A 25,926-nucleotide genomic window follows, 5' to 3' on the forward strand; every position below is an offset into this window, starting at 1 on the left:
AAGAACATTCTTAGATAAAAGTTCTCCACCTTCTCAGAAAAAGATGGTCACTAACCTCAAGATATGACTACTGATAAGTTTATCATCCTGACCTTACCTGGAGGCTAGAGGGGTTGTCTTGGCTTTCCCCCATCTTTTACTTTAAAAGGTACTGCCTTGTTCACTGACAATAACATTTTATTTGCCAAACGGTTTATAACACCACAGCAACCAAAAGTTGTCAGGAGGGAGCCAGGACCCATGGGCGGGGGAGGTGCGGAGTCTCTTAAGCACCGGGCAGCGTTCAGCCACTGCGGAAGGGTAGAGAGAGGCTCAGAACCCACAGAGGAAGCCACGCTCTGCAGGCCCAGACAAAGCCTCGGCGTGCCCCAATCGTCGGCATGGCAACGCGAGGCAGGGGCGGAGCCTGTTCGGATTGGCTAGGCTCGGCGCGCGCTGGGCCTGCTGGGAGAACGGGGCTTGGCGGCGGCGGCGGCGGCGCCGGTTTGAAGTTGGCTGGGCCCGATGTGGTCGGTGGGGCGGTGGCAGCTCCCCTCTCCACCTCCCTGCCCGGACTTCTTCACCGACTTCGGGCCCAGGTCTCGGCCCGCTTCCAGATCACTCACGGTCCTGACACCGGACTCGCTGGGGCGGGGACTGGAAGCGGTGACGACGTCGGAGCGCTCGCCGCCGCCGCTGCCTCTCAGCTGCAGCAATTCGACCTGGTCCCTGCTGTCTCCCCTCGGCCACCATAGCTTCGTGTTTGACGAGGAGGACGGCGCCGGGGAGGATGAGGAGGCCGTGGATGGAGAGGCCTGTGACCCACCGGCCCATGTGGAAAGCCTGAGAGGATTGGATTTACAGGGGTGCGCCAGGTAAACTGAGGCCCCTGGCCTACACAAGCTTCCTCAAGATGCCCTAGACACCCCCCACTTCCCCAAAGAAGCAAGCCAAACCACCCCAGGAGAAACCCGGGCCCCGTTCTGCACACAGACCTGGGCAGATGGTGACAAATGACCACAGGTTTCCTGTGGTTCTTATCCCCTACCCCCCTCCCCCCCCCCCCCCCCCCCCCCGTCATCCAGGAAAATGCGGATAGGCCACAGATACTCAAAACTTTGTGATTACAGGAGTTTTGTAAATTCACAAGGGCTGTAGAACTTTTGCCCATAATCTCTACCACCAAGCAGGTCACTTTTAATATAAAGAACTGAATAAAGTACAGTGGCTGTCAAAGTCTACTTCAGCATACAGAGGCAGGCTGTGTCTGAAATGAGCACGAGCTTTCAGTGATACCTGTGGTAGAATTCTAGCTAAGGAGGCTGAGATCTGGTGGAGTGCCAGCCTTGAGTAAAGCCAAGGGAAAGAGAGTACAAGGCCCTGAGTTCAAGGCCCCGTACACACTCACATATTTGGGGACACACACACACACAAGCACAGTTATTAATGTCCCAAAGAATGGTAGACCCAAAGGATTATTGTTTCTACGATGAATGAACAAACATTTATGTTTTCCCACATAGGTTTAGGTCCTGAGGATCCTAAATCAGATATACATGGTTTCTACTGTCATTAAAACAGATCACGCTATTCATTTTACAGATAAAAGATCAGATAGAGAGCCATACTCCTAATTATTAGCAAATCTGAACCTAGTACTCCAGAATACTTGTAATGTTTTCCGTATAATATTTGTCTAAAGCCAAGGGCCTTATTCCTAAAAGGAGTATTTCTGAGACATGCATAATAATCCAAGTCCATTCTGGGATTTTATTCCTTCAACCATATTTAGGAAGCATTTGCAAGTTTCCGATTGTCATGTGACATAATGTACAAGATGGGAAATCTAAGAAAGTCAGTCCAGAGAACCCATGCTTTTTGTGTCAGAAATAACATACCCACCTTCAGTATTATGTATCAATATGAGAATTATAAATAGAATATGGGATCATATGAAGTGATCCATGGCCACAAGACAGCCTCTTTGTAAGAATGAGAAATGAAAGTAAATACATGAGTAGAATGGTGGTTAGGAGGTCAGGGAGAGTAACCAAGCAAGCCACATGTTTAGGCTGCTTGTAGCAACAAGAAACAGACCTGTTGATTGGTCTGTTAGAACTCAGTTCATAGTGTTAAAGAGTGTCTGGAGTTCATTTTTTGTCATTTTTTGCCTTTGGAACCTGCAGGATTCAGTGGGTCTTATACATTTTAAAAATACATTTTAAGGCTTTGGGAAATACCTTCTGTTCATCATCAACAGGACTACATATTGATGGGCATAACAGCAACTTGAAGAATAAATGGCCATCAAAATCTGCAGTATAGTTAGAGTTAGAGCCTTGCATTGGCCTCCAAGAGCCAAAACACTAATCAAATGGAGCCTTATGGGTTGGGATAGAGCTAGACACTCAAAGCCACTTGAGCTGGTAGCACCATAAATCTGATTGCCTTCTTGACCATATTTCAGTCCTTTTGAATCAAAACATAAATGGTACATGGATCTAAAAAGAGAATGAAGATTTGTAAAAGCTTCTGTGTACTGTGTCTCAGATGCCTATTAGGTACTAATAGATGCTCTAGTTACATTCAGTCATTTTAGAAAACACCGTCTACCTACTCACCTTTAGTTGATTCTCTGGACATCTGAAGCGTGATAGGCTGGGGGAGCAGGCAGCTAGAGTCACAGGGCAGCCATTGTTTGGGGACATGAACGTGCTGTGTGGAGCAGACACCAAACCACAGAGAGCTGTGGGAGATTACATACACTTTGTCCCTCACCTATCAAAGTGATCTGACAGTGATTAACTAATAAGGTAAGACTTCTTTGAGATTGACTCAGGAATTGGCTGTACAAAATGGAAGCAAACTCAGCATTATACTTTCAAGATAAATAGAAGCATGCCTAGATGTTGCAGTGTTGAATTTCAAGTGTATTGGCCAGGATTGATAGGCAGTTTAAAGTTGGCCTCAGACAAGATAATGAAAACTATTTTTTCTGGAGTCTTTTTCATACATTAAATGGACACTTCATCAAGCTTTTCTTAATTTTGGATACAGCTTTTGTGGGTGACCATTTTTAACACATCATTAAAAATGTTAAGAATTTTAATATTTAAGTTGCAATTTGACTGAATTACTCTTTCAACAAATATTTCAGATTCAAGGCTAGTCAAGATTTGTTTTCTTTCTTTAAGGAACTTTTGGCTCATGGCAGAGGTTACACAGACAGCCTGAAACAATCCAGATGGTTTGCAGGCAGAGTTCCATAGGCAATAAAATAATGTCAGAGTTGAATCTCAGAGCTTGGCTTGGTGGTGTGGCAGCTATAATCCTAGCATTTAGAAGCCTAAGGCAGTAGGATTTCAAGTTTCAGGCCAACTTAGGCTAATGTAGCAACTTCAAAGCCAGCTTGGGGTACATAGCAGGACCTTGTTTAAAAAAAAAATCTTAGAGTAAGAGTAGGAATTAACGATAGTAGTAGTAGTAATAGTGGTAGTAATGCAGAACAAGTGCTTATGAGTATCCAAAACTACTGTGTACACTGAGTACTAGCATACGTTGATTCAGACAGTACTATTGTATGGTAACTACTACTGGCATCTCCATTTTTCAAGTAAGAAAATAGTGGCTTTAAAGAGGTTTAAAAATGTATACACCTAGGAAAACAGGTAGTGATTCCTCCCCCCCCCCCCCCCCCCCCATCAAATTGCTGTTAACTGGCCACAAGTGACAGAAGAGTAAAGGAATTTGTGAGTTTTAGGACATAGTAGCCTGGCACAGCCATTGAGGAAAGAATTGGCTAGAGGATAGGAAGGGGTCAGTTTATGGATTTATACAAAGGAACTACTGAAAATTTTTGAGATGAGAGTAGAATGGTAGAAAGATGCATCTTTTGAGAGATGAATGTGGTAAAAGGTGTTTAGAATTGTTTGAAAGGAAGGGAGAAAGACCATTTCTACTCACAGACTATAAGTTTGAGAAGAGAATGTCTTGGGAAATCTTAAGTAGTGTAATTGACAGGAAGTGATTGTATGGATGATAGGGTTAAAGGATGGGGGAAGGAAAGCAGGTAGAGTCAAAGATGGGGTTTCTGGCTTGGGTTCCTGGATAAATGGTAGTGTACCTTTCACTAAGGATTATAAGAGAAATAAACTTATTCTTGGTAGAGGATAAATACTAGAAGATAATTCGATCAGTTTTTGAACTATTTTTGATATTGAGTAGATCTATCAAGTGGTTGGAGGTAGATTAGAATTTAAGATGAAACTCTGGCCTGGAATTGATATGAACATCATCAGTTTATAGTGATAATTGAAGCTGTGGGAACAGATAAGGTTATTCTGTAAGAATGAAATAATATATCAACTGAATCTTTCCCAGTAAGAATACAAATTCCATAATGGCATGAATGAATGAATAACAGCAGAAAATACTTGATTTATGAGGTAGAAAAACATTGTGTAGAGCAGTTTGTAAAGCAACTTGTTTGCTAGGAGCCATGTTAAACACACAACACTGTCCCAGAGCTTTTTGTGCTAAGGACTTCCTTGGATTCTAATTGTTAAGTCTTTACTAAGTTTTATAAGGTCTTTATGTCCAGTGTTCTTTATTTGCTCATGTAGTTTGGTATTTTTTTTTCCTGCTAAAAGATAGAAGACTTACAGAAGATATGTATATATGGAGCCTATGATACGAAGTGGGGAAACAAAGGAGGAAGCAACAATGCTTGATAAGAAATGTACTCATTACCTTGCTCATGTAATTGTAACCCCTCTGTATGATATTTTCACAATTAAAAAAAAATTGGCCAAAAGGAATCAACCACAATAAGGCCATAGTTGCTGTAGTGTAGTTCAGTGGCAGAGCTCCAGTTAGCAGGCTTAAGGTCTAAGTTGTATTCCTAGCACCAAAAACAAAACAAACAAGAGAAGGGCTATTTTTTCTTGTGGCTTTTTATTTCAAAACAATTTCAAACTTACAGAAAAGTAAAAAGGAGAATATTAAAAACATCTGTTCATCCTTCACTCATAAGCCCTAATTGTTAACACATATACTTTATCATTCTGTATATATATGTATCATTCTGTGTATATATTTATATATGTATTATTTTTTCCTGTATTATTTTAAGAGAAAGGGAAAAGTTTCTACCCAGGATCTGATTAGGATTATGTAATCATGTAATTAGTTGATCCACATAGTAGTTTTAGAAGTAGAGATTACCTCCTTTAGTATTAAGGCAAATAAATTGGGTTTGCTTTATTCTAATAGATTATCTTTGCTCAGAATTGAATCTAGGACCTTGCACATGCTAGGTACCCACTTTGTCCCTAAACTCCAATGAACTCTTAACTGGTTTCAGAAAGTGAAGGCAAAGAGCAGGGGATTTGGCTAAAGTGACTAGAGTCTGGAGTTCAAACCCATGTATTAGAAAACTTCCTTACCATGATTTGTGTGTGTGTGTGTGTGTGTGTGTGTGTGTGTGTGTGTGTGTGTGTGTGTGTGTGTGTGTGTTTGTGCATGCATGCACATGCATCGTGTGCATACATGTTGTTCCTGGGGCTTGAACTTGGGGTCTGCCCACTGCCCCTGAGCTTTTTGTGCTAAAGGCTAGTGCTCTACCACTTGAGTACAAAAAGATTTTCTTTTTTCATTTTGGTGTTTAATTGAAGGTAAGAGTCTTCCAACTTTTCCTGCCTGGCTTTTGAATTCTGATCCTCAGATCTCAGCATCCTGGGTAGCTAGGATTAGAAGAGCCACAAATGCCCAACCCTTTCCATGATTTTTATATGATGCTTATATGTAATATGTATATATTAGTTCAGAGTCAATATATCTGAAGTATGCAGATATTAACTGAAGTATGATATATGCAGGAAAGAAATTCAAAAGATGAAACAGCTAACTTAAGAGTCTAACTGAAATGTTTATTGAGTAGGGTGGGTGGCAGTAGATCAATGAGAGGAGAAGATGAATGAACAGAGGAAGAGAATTCGAATTGAATCATAATATTCAACACATATCCTATGAAATAGAATTGAGGGGATGGTTGAGGTTGGATGGGGAGAACAATGAAAGGAGTGATATTGATCAAGAATTCCACTCATAAACTGACATTTTGAACAACCACTTAAAGATACTAAAATAACCATCAAAGAAACAATTATAGTATTGTAAGTACACTATTAACTTTTGCTTTCATTGTACAGGGAAGTAATTTTAACTAGTAAGAAAAGAGGTTCGTGTGTAAGTGCTATAGTATTCTATGTTTCATAGCAGTGAAGTTAAATCAGAAGATAACCAAGAAGAACAGAAACAGGTGCACTTACCAGAAAGCAGACTGACACCATGGGAGGTTTGGTTTGTTGGCAAAGAAAAAGAAGAACGTGACCGGCTGCAGCAGAAAGCTTTAGAGGTAAAACTAGACAGTGTTCTTTTTATTTAATCCTGAGCTCTCAGAGTTGAGCTGCTGTTCTAAGTTAAAATGTTCATTGTCTCTGAAACCAATGATTGTACATTTGTGTTAGTGTACTAAATTAATTTTAATCTTAGAGAAATAAGATGTGTTCATTAGAAGAGCACTTGGAAATAAAGCTAATGATAATTAAGAAAAAGAAAATATTTCTAATTCTCCACCTAAAGATAACCATTGTTGTTAATATTATGGCAGATAACCTTCTAGATTTTCTTTTATTTTTTTTTAAAAAATCTAGTTAACCCATAAGTATCTGTAAAAGATTAGTTCCAGGACATTTGTGGATACCAAACCCCACAGATGCTTAGTCCCTTGTGTGAAATGTCATAACATTTACATATAACATAGGAACATCTTTCCACATGCTTTAAATCATCTCCAGATTGCTTATATTACCTAATACAATGTAAATACTATGTAAATGGTTGTCATGCTTTATTGTTTAGGGAACAATGCAAGGAAGAAAATGTGTTCATGTTCAGTACAGGCACAGTCTTTTTCCCCTGAATATTTTCCATTTATGCGTGTTTGAATCCACAGATGTGGAACCCATGGATAGAGGCAGACAGTACATGCAAATGCCTCTATTCAGACCCGTGCAGTGGAACTTTTTCATATGTATTTTTTGTAATGTAAATGTAACTATATACTCACTTAGTTTTTTGAAAAAGACAAAAATTGAAATGGAGTTGAGAATATAATCCTCCATATTTCAAAGAGCGTATGCTATCATGTGTGCTGGGGTGAGAATTTATGGTCTTTCCAGGTGTTTCAGTTTCTGCCTTCCCTGTGGCCACTGTCCCTGAGTTTCTTTTGCTCAAGGCTAGCGTTCTACCACTTGAGCCACAGCACCATTTCCAGCTTGTTCTATTTATGGGGTACTGAAGAATCGAATGCACAGCTTCATGCATGTTAGGCAAGTAGCTCAACCACTAAGCCAGATCCCCACCGCTTGCCTTCCTTTTTGCCTGTGTAAGGACATTCCTATGTTGCTGTTTCTCTTTTTGGGCTTTAATTGTTCATAGTTACACAAGAATCTTTTATTTCCTCAACTGTTTCGGTTTGCCATTGAGAATCTACCAGCAACCAATTAGGTTTGTATAATTTGGAACCCCTTAAATTCATTATTCAGCCGGATTGTCTTAATCATACATAAAGTAGATTGCATGGTGAAGGATACTTTTTAGGATCAAACTCTTATAACTCCTTTTTTTTCTGACTGTCACATTATTTATAACTTTCTGTATTAAAAAAATGTTGGTGGCTTTAGGAATCAACCCACAGGTATTGAACATACTAAGCAAGTGCTCTACCACTGAGCCTACATCCTTATTAAATATTTTAACATCATTTTAAAATGGCAGTCTGATACATTAAAGAATATTCAGAATGTATTCAATGTATATTAAAATATAACTGTTTATTTGTGTTTATTCTAGCCTTAGTTACCATGTTATCATAAAAATCATGAGAACTAAAACTTTTCCCTTTATGATTTCCCTTAAAATACATTTTTCATAGCAGTTTTGAAACTGTTATTTCTGTGATAAGTTTCTAACTAGGTATGCAGTCAACATTTCCAGGAGAGTTGGAATAGCTCAACTGATTGTAGAAACTAATAAATTCTGCTCTTTCCCTACTATATGATACTTTGTTCTTCTAGAATACCATTTTCCTGGGAAAGTATATTGAGAAAGTAGCACTTATTTCCTCTTAGTAGGGCCTGTGGTTAGCTGTTGGGCAGACTTAATAAAAAAGCCTAGATTTGTGCAGCCTGTTACTTGTTGGGTGATTTTAGCCAAATTATTTAAACTTTCATACTTTAATTTCTCTGTGTAAGACAGTAAAAATAATACTTAAGGATTTTTGTGGAGATTAAAAGAAGCAAAATATAGAGATGATTTTCTTTTTGTTGGTATTGTTATTTATAGCTATGCATAGTCTTAAAGTTTTTCATTTATTTTCAGAATTAATACATATTTTTGTGGCTCTTAGCTAACATTTTTAACATTATTAATTTCATTGTTTAATTTGATAGTAGCTTTATTTCTTAATATTTTTTCCCAAAATACCAAATTTTAGAATAAAAATCTAAGGCCCTCTGCAAAGCTTCACTGTGGAGCTACATACCTAGCTCTAGTATTAGGTGCTCACAGTGAGAAATTTATTTTTTTAATATTACATATACAATGAGTAAATGTTTCTAGATTGTAGAGGCAAAATTGCTACATTGCTGAGATAATTTTTTGGTTAAGATTGGTCTTGGAGCTAAAGCAACCAGGAATTGGGCAAATGTAGCAGGAATAACATATATAGCCCATATATATATATATATGTGTGTGTGTGTGTATATATATATATGTATATGTACATATATATATATATACACACATACATATATGATACCTTAATATCATACGTGCATATCATATATATTTATATATCATACATATATGATAATTCTGTACAAAACGTGGTATTCTACTTTTAGTTGAGGATTAGTTACAACCCCTTACTTTATTTTTTAATTTTTTTATTGTGAAAATACCATACAGAGGGGTTACAATTACATGAGCAAGGTAATGAGTATATTTCTTATCAAGCATTGTTGCCTCTTCCTTTGTTTCCCCTTACCATCCCTTTCCATCCCCCCCCACGCCCGCGCCAAATTTGTAAAGTTCATTTTTCGACATAACGTCTTGTACATCTCATTGTTGCAGTTGGTCCACCTGTTTCCCTATTTAAATGATTTGTTTTTTTCCCTTCCCCTCCACAAATTATACCAACATCAAATACAGTGAAAACAGGGGTTATACCGTGGGGGAGGGACATACAAAGCAACAAAGAAATCATCTTATAAATATGCTAGAAACAATAGCAAGAAAGAAAAACCATCTGAGTCCTGATCTTGGGGTTCATTTCGCCTAACATCAACTTATCTGACTTTTTCTGCTTGTCTCAGACATATACTAGTCATTGCAAATTAGGAAAACCATGGGACCTATGTTTCTTTGGGCCTGGCTTACTTCATTTAATACAATTTTTTCTAAGTCTTTCTGTTTCCTAACAAATGGGGCAATGTCATTCTTTCTGATGGAGGCATAGAATTCCATTGTGTATGTATACACATTTTCTTGATCCATTCATCAACTGAGGGGCATCTGAGTTGGTTCCATTTCTTAGCTATGGTAAATAATGCTGCAATAAACATAGTTGTGCTGGTAGCTTTAGTATGGTCTTGTTTGTGATCATTTGGGTAAATGCCCCAAAGTGGGATTGCTGGGTCACAGTGGAGCCCTATGTGGAGTCTTTTGAGGAACCTCCCTACTACTTTCCAAAGTGGTTGAATAAGTTTACACTCCCACCAACAATGCAGTAAGGTTCCCTTCTGTCCACATCCCCTCCAGCATCTGTTGTTTAATTAGAGTTCTTGATTTTAGCCATTCTAACTGAGATGAGGTGGTATCTCAATGTTGTTTTGATTTGCATTTCTTTTATGGCTAGGGAGGTTGAGCATTTCTTCATGTGTCTGTTGGCCATCCTTCTTTCCTCTTCAGGGAAGTTTCTCTGTAAGTCTTTAGCCCACTTATTTATTGGGCAATTGTTTGAAAATGCAGAGCTTCTGCATGGCAAAGCAAGCAAGATCATAGCTAGCAAGATCAATAGAAAGCCCACAGATTGGGAGAAGATCTGCAGTAGCCACATAACAGACAAGGGTCTCATATCTAAAATATACGTGGAACTCAAAAAAATTAAATCCCCCAATAACAAATCCTCAAAGATACAACCCCTTTTTGATTTCAGAAAAGGAAAACCTTTTCCAAGTCTTTCCATTTAAATTATATGAAGTGAAGTAAGCCAGGCCCAAAGAAACATAGGTCCCATGATTTCCCTTATTTGCAATAACTGGGACAAGCAGAAAAGGTCAAAAGCTATGTACATATGACCAGATAAGATGATGTTAAGCGAAATGAACCCCAAGATAGGGACACAAGTGGTTTTTTTCTTTCTTGCTATTGTTTCTAACATATTATAATGTGCCATGTGATTTTTGGTTTCTTTGTATGTTCCTCCCCCATGGTATAATGCCTGTTTTCACTGTATTTGATGTTGGTGCCCTGCATCTTGTATATATATTTTTCTAATTTGGGGAGGGGAAGGGAAAAAACAAAATGCTTAAAAAGGGATACAGGTTAACCCATTGTAACAATGAGATGCACAAGACACTATGTTGAAAAACGAATTTTACAAATTGGGGGGGTGTTGTTGTGGAGGTGGGAGGGAAGGGATGGTAAGAGAAAAACAAAGGAGGAGGTAACAGTGCTTGATAGGAAATGGACTCATTACCTTGCTCATGTAACTGTAACCCCTCTGTACAGTATTTTTATAATAAAAAAGTATATAAAAAAAGGAAAACCTTGACCTAGCAAAGTAGTGGTGAACAGATTACTTTCTCCCTGAAAGTCCCTTGTTAACATTAAGGAGAAGAGAGTCACTTCAAGTCTACATTAAACTGTAGAAAAATGAGAAAGCTTGGGCTGTGTAGTCACCCAGAAAAAGGCTGAATTTTATTTTATTTATTTTTATTTGTTTATTTTTCTGTGTGTATGTGCTGATACTAGGGCTTGAACTGATGCTCTGTCTCTTAGCTTTTTTGCTGAAGACTGGCACTTTACCACTTGAGCCACATCCCTACTTCCGGCTTTTTGATGGCAAATCGAGATAAAAGTCTCAGATTTTCCTGCCCAGACTGTGCCTTCAAACTGTGATCCTTAGATCTTAGCTTCCTCAGTAGCTAGGATTATAGACATGAGCCACTGGCCACCAGCCCAGGCTGAAATTTTAACTCTGTAATCTTGGCTCTTCTTAGTTCTTTATAAGTCAACTCTTAAGAGGAGGAATACTGGAGGGGTTCAAAGTGTAAATTCTTCAGCTGCACTTCTGCATTCTAAACAGGCTTTGGGTAAATCCTTAACTTCTGTGCCTCAATATCTTTATCAGTGAAAGGTTAAAAAATGATAGTTACTTCTTAGTGTTGTTATAAGGACTAAATGCAGATCAGGAGTTGGCTTCCTATGTAGAAAGCATTCAGTGCATATTATTTTGTATGAGAGGAGATAACTAATATGATTTGTTTAGAGGACAGGCTAAAATAATGAATATAAAGTCCCATTCCACAATGATTAAGCATAGAACAGGGTATAATTATTTGTAAAGGCTTTTCATGTTTTGTCTAATGTGACATTTGTTTTGGTTACCTTGTTATGTAACCCTGAAGTTACAACCCAAGTGCTTTTCCCACTATATCAAGATGTATTTTACATAGGGGTAAAACAAAGGAGCGCATAACAATGCCTCATAGGAAATGCCTCACTACCTTACTCATGTAACTGTAACCCCTCTGTACAATATCTTTACAATAAATATATCTATATTTAAAAAAAAAGAAACACCTCTGACTTGGTATTTATTTGTTTGTACTGCCTGGAACTTGATAGCCCAGGATGGCCTCCAACTTGAGGTTTTCCTGCCTCAGTCTCTCTCCCAAGAGCTGGGATTTTAGGTATATACCACCACACCTAAACTTACACTGATATCCATATTTTCTTCCTTTAAAATTTAAAGGAGGGGCTGGGAAGGTGGCTCAGTGGTAGAGTGCTTGCCTTGCAATGCATGAGGCCCTGGGTTCGATTCCTCAGCACCACATAAGCAAAAAGAAAAAAGCCGGAAGTGGCACTGTGGCTCAAGTGGTAGAGCGCTAGCCTTGAGCTGAAGAGCTGAGGGAGAGCGCCCAGGCCCAGAGTTCAGGCCCCACGACCGGACCAAAAAAATAAATAAATAAATAAATAAAATTTAAAGGAAAGTCTAGATTAGGTCGGTCATTAAAAAGAGCATTCCAACTCAGCAACTTGGTTTCAGTAATATGTAGATTTGTTGCAAACATATTTGTGAGATTGAATTTGAAAATTATTTTAACTTATTAAAATTACCCACTTGTAAAAGCTCATATATTTGTAAGGTTTTTTTGAGATAATAAAATATGGTAAACATGAACGTAATCTGAAATATATTGATTTTGTAGGTTATACAAATTTTATTTTCATTTACAAATAATTCTTTAGCTAGCTGACCTGAATTCTCTCATCTTTGACTTGTTCTAATTTTTTAACATTTTGATATTATTTCCTCAAAATTAGAAAAATTACCTGTTTCTTTTCTTCCTTGCCTCCTTAACTCATCAGTCCTTAATGAAGGAATATAGGCTGTATAGAGCTGGCAAAACTTAAAACTAATTTATTATTTATTTATTTGTCGTTTGTGGGGCTTGAACTCTAGGCCTGGGCACTGACCTTGAGCTCTTCAGCTCAAGGCTAGTGCTCTACCACTTGAGCCATAGTGCCACTTCCAGCCTTTTCTGTTGTATGGTGCTGAGGAATCAAACCCAGGGCCTCATGCATGCGAGGTAAGCACTCTACCACTGAGCCACCTTCCCAGCCCCTTAATTTTATTTTATTGTTATCTTGCATAGTAAAAAAGTCATGATATATTGAAATCTTAAGCGCATATTAGATTTTAATTTTTTTTTACCATTGTTTACTCTATAGGGAAACAGCTATAATACTGTTGAAATTCAGTGGTATAGCAGAAGATTGAGTAAGTGTCTTTTTTGAGAGAGCATTTCTGCTGGAGTGTCCTGAAAGAAGCCTGTGTTTGTGGTGAACAGATGGAGTGATTAAAGATAAAAAATTTTAAGAAAGATAATAAGAGTTATATTCTGAGTGGGTAAATTGCTTGAATAGACATCCTGCTATTAGAGCGTTATTTAGGTTAGTGGTAGCATTTTCTAGATACTTGTGGACTTTACCAAAAAAATTGTGTATTAACATTAACAAAATTTGGAAACCATAAAATAGGAATTAAAGATCAGATTTTACCTCCTGGTTCATGAGTTGCATGGACTTTTCAATGGTACATAAATAAAATTAGTGATGTCCAATTGTTCATTTAAGCTTTTCATAATTAGGACTGGGGAATATTTTGAAATATATATCTATAAATATGTATACATATCTTCAAATACATATCTATAAATATCTATATATTTTATACTTTTAACTATACATGCATATATACATATCCATATACTTATGTAACATACACATGTGCATATTTTTTCTTATTTTCTGACACAACTGAGACACTTCTCTATAATATGTACTTTGGTGACCTCCTAATTACTCTCAGAGTAGTTTTCATCCCTTCCAACACAATCTTTAACCTTTGTCATCAGGAGCTCTGTATCAGCCCTTTTGCATATAGTTTTGCTTCATAGTGTTTGATTTGTTCAGTCTGTCTCAAAACACTATTTTATCAAAAGAGAAAATTAACAGCACACTTTAGGTTTCTAACTCCCTCCCCTATAATCTCTCCCTTCTTGGAATGCCATTTCTTCAATATTTTAAGAAAGAGGACTATTACTTCCTAACTTAGTCCATTCTGTTTCTCCATATCTTTGCCTTCCCTTCATTTCACTGATCTCCTGTTTTTATACACAACTCACAATCTAGCATTTTGCTGTATAGAGGATGAGATAAAATCAGAGACTTCTAGGACTTATATCTGTCATCTATCTATCTCATTAATAGGACTTATAGTAGATATTCTATAATTTTGAGCTAGTAATCAAGGAGTACCCCATAGATTAATGAAGAATTTTAAATCATAATAGTGTTGAAAGTTGGAAAGCTTTAGAGTGAGTGAATGAAGTTATTTTTTATGCATTGAAATTTTAGGATGAGAAGTCATGGAAAACAGACAAGTATCCTGGGAGCAGTCAGTCATTCTAACATGCAAAAAGTATGCTTTTGGGGCTGGGAAGGTGGCTCAGTGGTAGAGTACTTGCCTTGCATGCATGAGGCCCTGGGTTCAGTTCCTCAGTACCACATAAGCAGAAAAAGCCAGAAGTGGCGCTGTGGCTCAGGTGGTGGAGAGCTAACGTTGAGCTGAAGAGCTGAGGGACAGCGCCCAGGCCCAGAGTTCAGGCCCCACAAAGAAGTATGCTCTTATCACATTTTATCTTCATTTAAGTCATTGCAATTGGTCTGCAACTTGGAAAATTGTCCTTACTACCACTAATGTGCAGATAGATAGGTCTTTTGGAAAGGGAAGAAGGAGGAGGAGAAGAGACCAATGGAAGATATGTAAAAAAGTATCTGGTTACTAGTATCCAAGGAGAGAAAAGAAAAATAATCAGTAATTACAGTTGCAGTATCCTAAAGAAGTCTAGTTTGAACAGCTTTCTTAATGTGGTAATTTAGCTGATGAGTGACAGAGTGGTGGCATTGAGCTTGTAGTTTTATTTGGCCATACCTTCCACATTCCTTCTCTTGAAGAAATGCCCAGACGTGTAGATTCCAGTGACAGCAAGGCAGTTAAATAATCTAGGATATGAATGTGGTTTTGTTTTACACCCCAGCAGCTATGAAATTAGTGAAGAAAATTCCAGATTCCTTTTTTTCTCTAAAGTAGAATAGTTTCTTGCATTACTTCTTTGGTGTAACTCTGAATTAAAAGTTTAAGTTAGGAATTTTTAAGTCCTGCTCTTTCCTTCATCTTCATTAAAAATCTAAAATTTTTTCTAACTGTAAAAAAAAATGCAGTTGTCTTGAGTTACTGCCAGTAGCTTATAGGGATGCCAAAATTTATGTGTGGGAAAGTTGATTTCAATGAGGGCAATTTAGCTGAAGTTTAGTCTAAGAAACTAGTGTTTTGCTGCCAAGCAATTATTTGCATTTCTAAAAAATGACTTATGCTTTTTAACCAATGCTTTCTTTCATCATGGACTAGTTTTAAATAAGTAATTGTCACAAGTACTATATATTCTAGGAAGAAAACTATATTCTCCTTTAATCTCAGCCTTTTAAAAAATGTGATTTGCATTTTTCTACTAAAGGTTACCTTTTGTTTCAATAAAATCCACAGGAATTGAATGAAAAACTAGCAAAAAGAAAAGAACTGGAAGAACGTGAAAAAAGAAAGATAATTGCTGAAGAAAAGCACAAGGAATGGGTTCAGAAAAAGAATAAACAGGTAAAGATAAAAAATGTACAAGCACATGTTAATATTGTCTTCTCATCTTTTCATTACTAGGTTTTTTGCTCTTTTTGATTCTCTTGAATTCTGTCTTCCTTGCTCTTTTTGTTATTTCCTTACCCTCATGGACTTTAACCGAGTTTTTTATCTTCTGACTTCTACCCTCTGTTTTTTTTTCATTTTTTTTTTCTTCCTGTGCCTTCCACTAGTCATGGGCCTCTATAGACACTAACTTTAATATCACTTAAACCTCAACTTTTATCCATAACTGGCAGGTACCTCTAAACTTGTATATCTAAAACAACCTATTTTTTCCATTTTTATCCTTCATTTTATTCTTTAGAAGCTAGAAACTTCCTTCTAAGGTCTGTTGCTTTCATTAGTTCTGTCTCCTTAGTCACCTAGGCATAAGAATTCTTTCATGATTCCTAAATATTTCCTTTTCCAAAAAACTAACCTTCTCCTCATTGCTCCTAAAAAAAAAAATTCCTAGAAATCTTAAGCCTTGAAATATACTTTAGTGTCTGCAGGAATATGTATTCTTTTTTTTTTCTTTGGTTCTGGTTGTGGGGCCTGAACTCTGGGCCTGGGTGCTGTCCCTCAGCTCTTCAGCTCAAGGCTAGCACTCTACCACTTGAGCCATAGCACCACTTCTGGCTTTTTTCTTTTTGCTTATATGATGCTGAGGAATTGAACCCAGGGCCTCATGCATGCAAGGCAAGCGCTCTACCACTGAGCCACCTTCCCAGCCCAGGAATATGTATTCTTAAGGGATTTTGAGACTTTGTCCCTTTACTCCCTTCACACTCTTTCTTGTTCTCCCATCACTTTTTTTTTTTGTTGTTGTTGGTTGTGGGGCTTGAACTCTGGGCCTGAGTACTGTCCCTCAGCTCTTCAGCTCAAGGCAAGCATTCTGCTTGAGGCACAGCACCACTTCCAGTTTTCTGCTGGTTTATTGGAGGTAAGAGTCTCACGGATTTTTCCTGCCCAGGCTGTCTTTGAACCACATTCTTCAGATCTCAGCTTCCTGAGTAGCTAGGATGACAGGCCTGAGCCATTGGTGCTCAGTGACACCACTTCTTTTTTTTTATACAGTGTTTCTCAGTCTTTTCATTTACAGCTAGTCCTCTACTAGTCCCAGTTTTTTGTTTGTTTTTTTTTCTGGTAGATAGGTCTTTTCAATTTGTCTTCCTGAGCTGACTTCAAACCAAGATTCTCAGATCTCAGCCTCCTGAGTAGGTAGGATTATAAGGTGATCCACCTTATAATCTGTTTTACATTTATATATATGATATTTCTTTTTTTTATTGTCAAGGTGATGTACAGAGGGGTTACAGTTACATAAGTAAAATAATAAGTACATAACTTGTCAAACTTGTTACCCCTTCCCTCAGTTTTCCCCTACTTTGCCTCCCCTAACCGCCCTAAGTTGTACAGGTCATTTCCAACATATTGTTCTGTGCATATCTCTGTGATATTGGTTCCCTCCTTGTCTTTTGTTGTATTCTGTTGTTCCCCTTCCCTTCCCTAATTCAAATAAACATATATACAATGCCAGTATACCAAAATCAAATACAGTGACAACAGGGGATATACTATAGGGGGAAGAATATACAAAAGAAACAAAAAAATCACATAGTATGTATATGACATTTCTTTTTTTTTTTTGGGTGGGGGGGGGTCCAGTCGTGGGACCTGAACTCTGGGCCTGGGCGCTGTCCCTCAGCTCTTCAGCTCAAGGCTAGCACTCTACCACTTGAGCCACAGCGCCACTTCCGGCTTTTTTTCTTTTTGCTTATGTGGTGCTGAGGAATTGAACCCAAGGCCTCAGGCATGCAAGGCAAGCACTCTACCACTGAGCCACCTTCCCAGCCCTATATATGACATTGCTTCAGGATAGTATTTCATGTCCTTTACTATGCTTTTCCCTTTTTCATCCAACTCTAATTGTTTCCTATGTGAAGTAGTCATATGTTAGAGATTCTTTGAATATTTAGATTATACCATTTTGATGGCACTTTATTTTGCACTGCCCTGTAGAGTGTAAGTTTTTCTGTTTTTTATTGTGTATATGCCTTTACTTCCTTGTGACTTTAAAATCCTTGAGAACAGAAATTATTTTCATCTGTGATATCTTTATCTATTAAAAGATTTAACATAATACTTTGTATATAGTAAAATTTATTAATTGAATAAATGAATTCATTTCCTTTTATTTCTTTTTCTTTGGTATTGAGGACAAAATTCAGAACCTTATGCATATATGCTAGCCAAGTACTCTACCACTGAACTATACACTAAGCTCTTACTTTAAATTTTAATATGCTGTTGTGTTGGCTTAGGGATTAGAAATTTTTCTTTAATGCTAGGACTAGGGATGTAGCTCAGGGGTGGAGTACTTACCTGCATGTGTGGGAGGTCTTCACTTGGATATCCACACAAAAAGCAGATGGATTTTTAAAATACTTGATCTGTTGTTAGTTTTCTATCATGGTTATATATGCTTAGAATGATATTGCTTTAATTGAAGTATTTCTTCCTTACTTTAGAAGTCAATTGTGGTTTTGTTCCTTTGCTTTATCTTACATAACAAGAAAGATTTTACTGTGAATAAATGTGAAAATTAAAATTATTCTGTTGGGAATATTTCAAAATTGGGCAATATTTTTTGAAGTTTATAACTAAATCAGAATAGTTTTATATGTGAGGAATACTGTGCTCTCTCTTCTGAAAGTCTCTCTTATCTTCTAACTCCATTAAGCTAATTTTGACATGCCAATCTCACACAGTTGTTAAGTACATAAGATACTGCTGAACAATCCATGACATATTTGTTATTTTAATTAGTGTCAGTACATCTAACCCAATCGAGAGGGGAAAATCTTTTTTTGGGGGGGGCAAAGTGGCTTGTCCTGACATAAATCACTAATTATTGAAGAGAGTATTTCAGAAAGTTGGAAATGGTTCAGTAATGAACCCTGAAAAATTAAACTTGGAAAACATTCTTGCCTGTTAATGAATAATTGATTACTTTGTGTTTTGTGTGTGTGTGTGTGTGTGTGTGTGTGTGTGTGTATTTTCTTTAAAGCTATCAGATTTCTTACAACCTTGACTACATTAACCTCCATTTGGAAAGACTACTCTCCTGGTTCTTCTCTTCCTGTCTGGCATCTCATTTTTTTTTTCTCCTCTGTTTACATTTCATGGTGTGTGGTCCTCTGCTGCCTCCAGCCTCATTCACAGTTCAACTATATCTGAGGCTGTTATTTTCTCTGTCATTTTCACTGTGTTCTATCAAAAAAAAAAAAAAAATCACCCAAAAGAATTTGTGTAGCCATTAGCAAAGCTAGTTTCTAATGACTGTAAATTGTTAAATCCTTTTAAAGTAAAATGACTAATCTCTCCTGGTACTTTTACATTTGTGTTGCCATTCTAATTTATTTTCTACATTAGTTTTCATGATGTTGATATATATATATATATATGTATATATATATATATATATATATATATATGCTGCAAAAAGGCTTTTTATTTTCAGTGGTTTAAAGTTACCTAAAATTGGTTTTGAATCTCAAAAAAACACAACATTTTTATGTAAAATGCTAATGCAGACCAACACAGTGTCTGATTGATGCCACGATTATCAGTGTATCACTTAAGCTATCAACAAATGTTTACTCAGCTTTTTCTGTGTGCCAAGCAAGTACTATTAGGGAAACCAAAATAGAAACTTAAGCACCTAGTTGTTCGTTTCCTTTAGTTGCGAGAAACAAAGGTTCTCTCAGGGCACCATCTTAAAAATAGGAAGATTTATGGTGCTGTGTGTAGTGTAGAACCAGTGTGCTGGAAAATCTGAAGGCACTTAATGGCCAGCTACTCTCTCTCTCCTGGTAGCAATGTCTCTTGAATATCCTGCTCTTCTTTAGCTGACTTAGGCATTTGATTCTCCCTTCTTTAATTTTAATCCTACAAAAAGCCTGATTTTTAAAAAAGTAGCTCTATACTCACTTTTATTAGCACATATTTTATAAAGTCCTGGATTTCTTGTGATATTCGAAAATGTATTTGGTCAGATTCCCCCCCCCCCCCCTTGTCTTGCTTCCTGATATTTTAGCTTTTCTTTTTTTCAGTTGAGCTACAATTTGAATACCACAGAATACACTTATTTGAAATAAATAAGTTCATCATCCCCAAACTGTCCCCTGGGTCCCTCTAGCTAGCCCCAGCTCCAAGGTAGCCAGTAGCCTTTCTAGTTTGTAGATTAGATTTGCCTCTTTTAGAATTTCATACACATGAAATGATGAGTATATACTTTTGATCTTCTGTTGTTTTTAAATTTATTTCATATATCATTGATTTACTCTTTATTATTGAGTAGGATTGTGCTGTCCATTTACTAGCTGGTAGACATTTGAGTTGTTTTCAGTTTGGGGACATTATGAATAAAATTCTATGACCACTTACATATAAGTAAACAGTTGTTTTCATTTGCCCTAGCAAATACCTAGAAATAAATTGCTAACTATATGATAAGTATATGTTTATCTTTATGAAAAGTTTTCAAACTGCTAAATGCTCATACCATTTTACATTCCATTACTATTATATGAAAGTTGTAATCTGCATTTTTTTTTGCCATCTACTTCGTAGGCTCTTTGCTTCTAAGTCGTACAGAGATTGTAGCTGAGTGTCGGTGTTCTTGTTTCCAAGTTCTCTCATATCTGATGGTGTTTAACATTTCAGTTAATTTTGTTAGTCCTTCAGTGCTGACATAACAAAATAGCATAGACTGGGTGATTTAAACTAGAGAAATTTATTTTCTCACAGAGCTGCAGACTGGAGATCAAGATGAAGGTGTATGCAGTTTGATTGTCCTTTGGCCTCTTCTTGTCTTGCAAATGGCTGTCATTCTGTCTCCTTGTATGTTTTTTTTCTCTGTACACACTCACACCCTCTCTCTCTCTCTCTTTCTCTCTCTCTCTCTCTCTCACACACATCCCTGATGTTTTTTACTCTTCTTGTAAGGATGCCAGGACTGTTAGATTTAGGTTCCACCCTAGTGACTTCATTTAAACTTAATTACCTCTTGCAGGGTCTGTCTCCAAATATAGTCACACTGGGAGTTGTGACTTCAACATGGGAAAGGGGAAGGGGACAACACATTTAAGTCCATAATATTTGGGACTATTTCTATATCTCTTTTTCTTGCTGGAGCTTGAACTCCAATAGCAATTCAAGACCAGCTTGGGCTACATAGCAAGATCCTGTCTCCAGAGGAGTGTAGAAAAGAAATTTAACTCCAAATAGGAAATATTTTAGGCTTTTCTGGCCATACAAGGGAAATCTTCAACTTTGCTCTTAGGATGCAAAAATGGCCATTAACAATAAATGTGTAAATAAATGGATGTGTCTATATTTCTGTAAAATGTTACTTATAAATATACATAGTTGGCAGACAAGATTTGACTTCTGGGTCTTTATTTGTGAATGCCTGATCTTTCTGTGTAGCCAAAGATTTGTCTGTTTTTGCCCTTACAGTATTAAATAGGTGTCATTCATTTCACCAAGGATAAATACAAATATTTTTTTATCTATTGCTAAGTGTTTAGGTTGGCAGTTTGTCCAGGAAATTTATAGACAGGTGACTCATATTTAGAGTAAGGGTGATCATTCATTATAAAATGTTAAGATTAAGGACAGTCAAATAGGTTGGAATTTGTATCCATTAATTTATTCAACAAACCTTTATTGAGCACCTGCTGTTTGCTCAGCACTGTCGCAGAGTTTGAGTAAACTTTGCGGAGCAGGATCAGCAGAGATGGAATTAAATATGTGATTGCACATATGTTGTATGTTTCATAAAGTATATTGTACCAAGCACATGGTATCACCTATTTTAAGAGATAATTAAGTTACTATATAACAGTTCTTTCTGGGAGGATCATGAAAAGTGTTTATTTTTATTTAAGAAAAGGAAATTTATTTTTATTTAAGAAAAGGAAAGAAAAGGAACAAAAACTCAATAAAGAAATGGAAGAAAAAGCAGCAAAGAAACTGGAGAAAGAATATTTGCAAGAAAAAGCAAAAGAGAAATATCAAGAATGGTTAAAGAAAAAAAAACGCTGAAGAATGTGAGAAGAAGAAGAAAGAGAAGGTATTTACACTGAAGTGACTAATGAGAATATATGGCTTTGGTGTTTACGAATGACAACTGTATTGTAGAAAAAAAATGTGTAATTAGAAAATTGATATTCTCAGCACAAAATAGAGGGAGCTGTCTTTATGTCCATGATCTTGTGTTCAACATGCATTTATCCTGACTTCTATCATGCTGTGTTTAAGTTCCATGGGAATTTGTGGTTTTCTTTCATTGAATAATACTAATAAGCCTGTTTATATGTTTTATTCAGGCTTAAACCATTTGGGGTATGTATTTTTGGTGCATTTTAGTCATATTACTATATATAAATTATAGTTCTTTTTAAATAACAAATTGCTTTCTTCTTGAGTTTGACATGTTACTGTTGTTCAGCCGTAGATACCTTAATATCACATCCCTGGTTATGTATACTTCACGGTTTAATTATAGAAATATAAGTCAATTAAAATAAAAAATATAAAAATTATAAAAAAAGTAATTTAATTTTAGAACTCTGATTCTGTGACCAAAAGGTCATTAGAGTGGGAAGCATCTGGATAGGGGGTCAGTGAAATTTGAATGAAATGTTACAGAAACCCTTAAATTTTTCTGATGTTGTCACTTTAAGGAAAAAGAAAAACAACGGCAAGCTGAATTACAGGAGAAAAAGGAAATTGCAGAAAAAAAATTTAAGGAATGGTTGGAAAATGCAAAAAATAAACCTCGTCCAGCTGCAAAGAGCTATGGTTATTCCAGTGGGAAACTTACAGGTTGGTTTTTATGTTATGTGGCTTTGTAAGTATGGTTTGCAGAGGCATAATGTTATGCATTTTGTTTCTTTTTGACAGGAATAGAAGTGTATAAAAATTAGTTTTTCACTTAAACTACTATTTTCCAGAAGATTATATTACAACATACCATGTTGCTAAGGAGATACAACAAATTTATTGTCATTCTCCATAAATTATGTATTTCCTACAGGCAGAAGTTGAAAACTGCAAATTTATATTATCAAGCTATGGCTTGTAGGACTGTTGATATAGCTCAGTGGTAGAATGCTTGCCAAGCATATGTATAGCCAAAGATTTGCCTGTTTTTGCCCTTGGCTGGGTTTGATTCCCAACACCACTGAAAACAAAAACAAAACAAATAAAAAGATGATCCCTAACATTAGGGAACCAAATAAAATTCTTGAGATTGAAGGTGTAGCTCAGTGGTAGAGCATAGGTTTAAGCATGTGTAAACCCCTAGGTTCAATTCCCATCATCCCCTGAAAATAACCTCTTACTTTTCTTGGATGATGCCTTTCATCCTTTTAACCTTCTCTAAAGACAGAGCTTCCAATGCCTTTGACACATTCTTTTTGCAGGGTGGAATACTAGACAGCACATGACCAAACACAAAACCAGTTGGACTGTAAACTTGGTCTGATTATAAATGGCAATGCATGTGTTTCTTTGTGCTTCATGTTGGAAGCTCATACCTTGCTGACAGCTGCCGTCACTTGTTTAAGTGATTTATTATTAAAAATACTCCCATTCTGTTGTGTTCACACACTGGAACATATTCCAGACTTTGTTTTGACCATCTTGGTGAAGTGTGTGTTGACATATCTATGCAGTCAACGTGGACTGCCAGTGTCTGAAAGACACATTCCTGCTGTCAGGGGTAGGCCCCTCTCACAGGTCACAGAGGTCATCCATTTTAGCTACCGAGCTTGGCCTGCTCCTTTTGTTTTAAGTGTCTTGTTTAGAAAAAGTGTAAAAGGGTAATAAGCAGTGATTTTGACCTGATGATTAAATAGCAAAGCTTTAACTTTTGCATGGTATTTATCTATTTACTAGAAGTTGTTAAACTAATGAATTGATATTAAAATTTTTTCTGCATTTTTAAGAAGTTTAATTTTAACAGGCATATTTTTGTTACAGATGCCATATTTCCCATCCTTATTTTCATATCAGTTTTACAAATTCTTGTCACTTATACAAATTACAAATGAAAGGAATTTCTGTATATGTATGATCACGGTGTTTTTCTTTCATGCTGTTAAGTGTCAAGTATTAACTATTTTTAAAGACTTTATATACATCAGTAGGAGAATGTTTTGTAATAGTAACCAAAATTACAGTAATATTGTAAAATCTTAATTTGTATGACCTTGTTTCAACAAGAACTTTGATTCATTTTAACTCCATATGAAAAATATATATTTTTCTGTAAACTTCAGTATCTAAGAAAAGGAAACTAGTGGCCCGTAACTTCCCACTAAATTGAAAAAATGGAAGTATTTTAATTCAGTGGTTCTAAAATGAGCTCTGTGCCAGATGCTTTTGCCTATAATCCCAGCTGCTCAGGAAGACAAGATCTGAGGATTGTGGTTCAAAGCCAGCCTGGGCAGAAAAGTCTGTGAAACTCTTATCTCCAATTAACTACCAAAAAAGTTGGAAGTGGTTCAGAGAGCACCAACCTTGAAAGAAAGAGCTAAGGGACAATGCCCAAGCCCTGAGTTCAAGCCCCAGGATTGCTGCCTCTCTCCGCCCCCCCCCCCCCCAAAAAAAAAGGAGGCTCTAAACTTACAAACTACTTAGTAAAAAACTAAGTATATAGAGTTTGGCATATTTGGTTTCTTAGAATGACCATTTATTGTTTAATATTTGTTACAGTATTTACTGTACTTGAAAAGCTATCGTGGCCTTGAAAAAAGTTTTCTAGTTTTAAATAAGTAGTTTGGTTTTGCAGTGATAGACATTTTAACATTTTTTAAGGAATTTCAAAATAGAAATGTTTTTCAATCTTGAGATTTTATTTGATTATTTTCTGATTCATTTAATGACTTTAGGTTTTTACAGTGGAAATTCCTACCCAGAGCCAGCCTTCTGTAATCCAATACCATGGAAACCTATTCCTATGCCTCCTTCCAAAGAAGCTAAGGATCTATCAGGAAAGAAGAATAAACGACCTGTAACAAGTCAGCCGCCCAGGTCACCGGCTCTGGTAATTCACAAAGCCAGAAACAACCTTTGTCTTGGAACTCTGTGCAAAATACAAAGATAGTATATATCGAAAATAGCATTTTTTGTTGTTTTTGTTGGAGCTACTTAATTTTTAAAATCAGAAATTGTTTGTTTTTATACGGCTCAATCAGTAAGTCAGCATTTGATGTGATCATTAAATACCATTTTTCAAAATTTGTATGTGAAGTCCTTAGAGCTAATGAGGAAGATGTTTTCTACCTTTTGATTTTGATAAAGCTTTTAAAGTTGATCTTGACATGTTGTTTTACAGGATAAATGACTGAGTAACAATTGTGTTTGTTTAGTTTTTATTAAAATTATACTATAATGTCAATAAACAAACAGTTTTTTGTTTGTTCTCTATTATTTGCCTATATTTTTGCTTAGAACATAGTAGTATTGAGTAATTTATTCCAACAGGCATTTGTAAGTTGCATAGTTATTTAAATGAGTTAGGAACCTAAGTATTCTGAAAACAGTCTTCGTTGATGGCTTTTGGTGTATTTTTCTAAGTAGTGTTGTTGTTGTTGCTGTTTTTGTCTTGTTTTGTTTTCCAGAACTGTGGCCTTACACTCTTGCTTGGCTTGTTTGATTACCCATTGCATCATACTCCAGCCATTATGTACATTTTTTTTTTAATAACTAATCGAAGCCTGGCACCACATGGTTCCAACCTATATTCCTCACTACCAGGGAGATGGAGTTTGGGGATCATCGTACAAGGACACCTCAGCCAAAAGAAAACTTTGAGACTTCATCTCAACCAGTGGCTGGGCGTGGTGACCTGTGTCTGTTATTCCAACTTCCAGGGGAAGCACAATAGCTGGGTGCAATGATGTATATCTGCCATCCACAGAGAAGTAGTTAAGAGGATCACAACCTAGGCTAGCTTAGACATTCAAAAATAGCCAAGACATTCTGGTTGCTTTTGGGGATGGGATCCTGTCTACCCATGTGTGTGCATAGATGATGATCCACCTGTTTTGTGTTTTTCATCATAGCTAGAATGACAGACTCATGAAACCAAACCATTCATCATGAAGTCTTGCCATCTCTTTTGCGTGGGCTGATCTTGAACTCTGAACTCTCCCATTCTTAGCTTTTCAAGTAACTAGGATTACAGGTTTGAGCGACTTTTAAATTGCATACTTCATTGCATTGCATATGTTTATCATGGACAATCATCACTACTGTCCAGTTCCAAGACTTTTTTTTTCAACATT

General features: G+C 36.7%; 1 protein-coding gene across 1 annotated transcript; it reads left to right on the forward strand.

Annotated features, from left to right (window-relative positions):
• Positions 1 to 452: 452 nt before the first annotated feature.
• On the forward strand, positions 453 to 25,066 carry Ccdc34 (coiled-coil domain containing 34). Its single transcript, XM_042691705.1, is given in 7 exon segments — positions 453 to 854; positions 6,256 to 6,394; positions 15,437 to 15,544; positions 21,545 to 21,661; positions 21,663 to 21,704; positions 22,318 to 22,459; positions 24,529 to 25,066. Coding segments are annotated over 7 exon segments (1,113 nt in total). The 5' UTR covers positions 453 to 504; the 3' UTR covers positions 24,744 to 25,066.
• The last annotated feature ends 860 nt before the right edge of the window (positions 25,067 to 25,926 follow it).

Source organism: Dipodomys spectabilis, unplaced genomic scaffold, assembly GCF_019054845.1.
Source record: "Dipodomys spectabilis isolate Male_0828 unplaced genomic scaffold, ASM1905484v1 ptg000145l, whole genome shotgun sequence".
NCBI lineage: Eukaryota > Metazoa > Chordata > Mammalia > Rodentia > Heteromyidae > Dipodomys > Dipodomys spectabilis.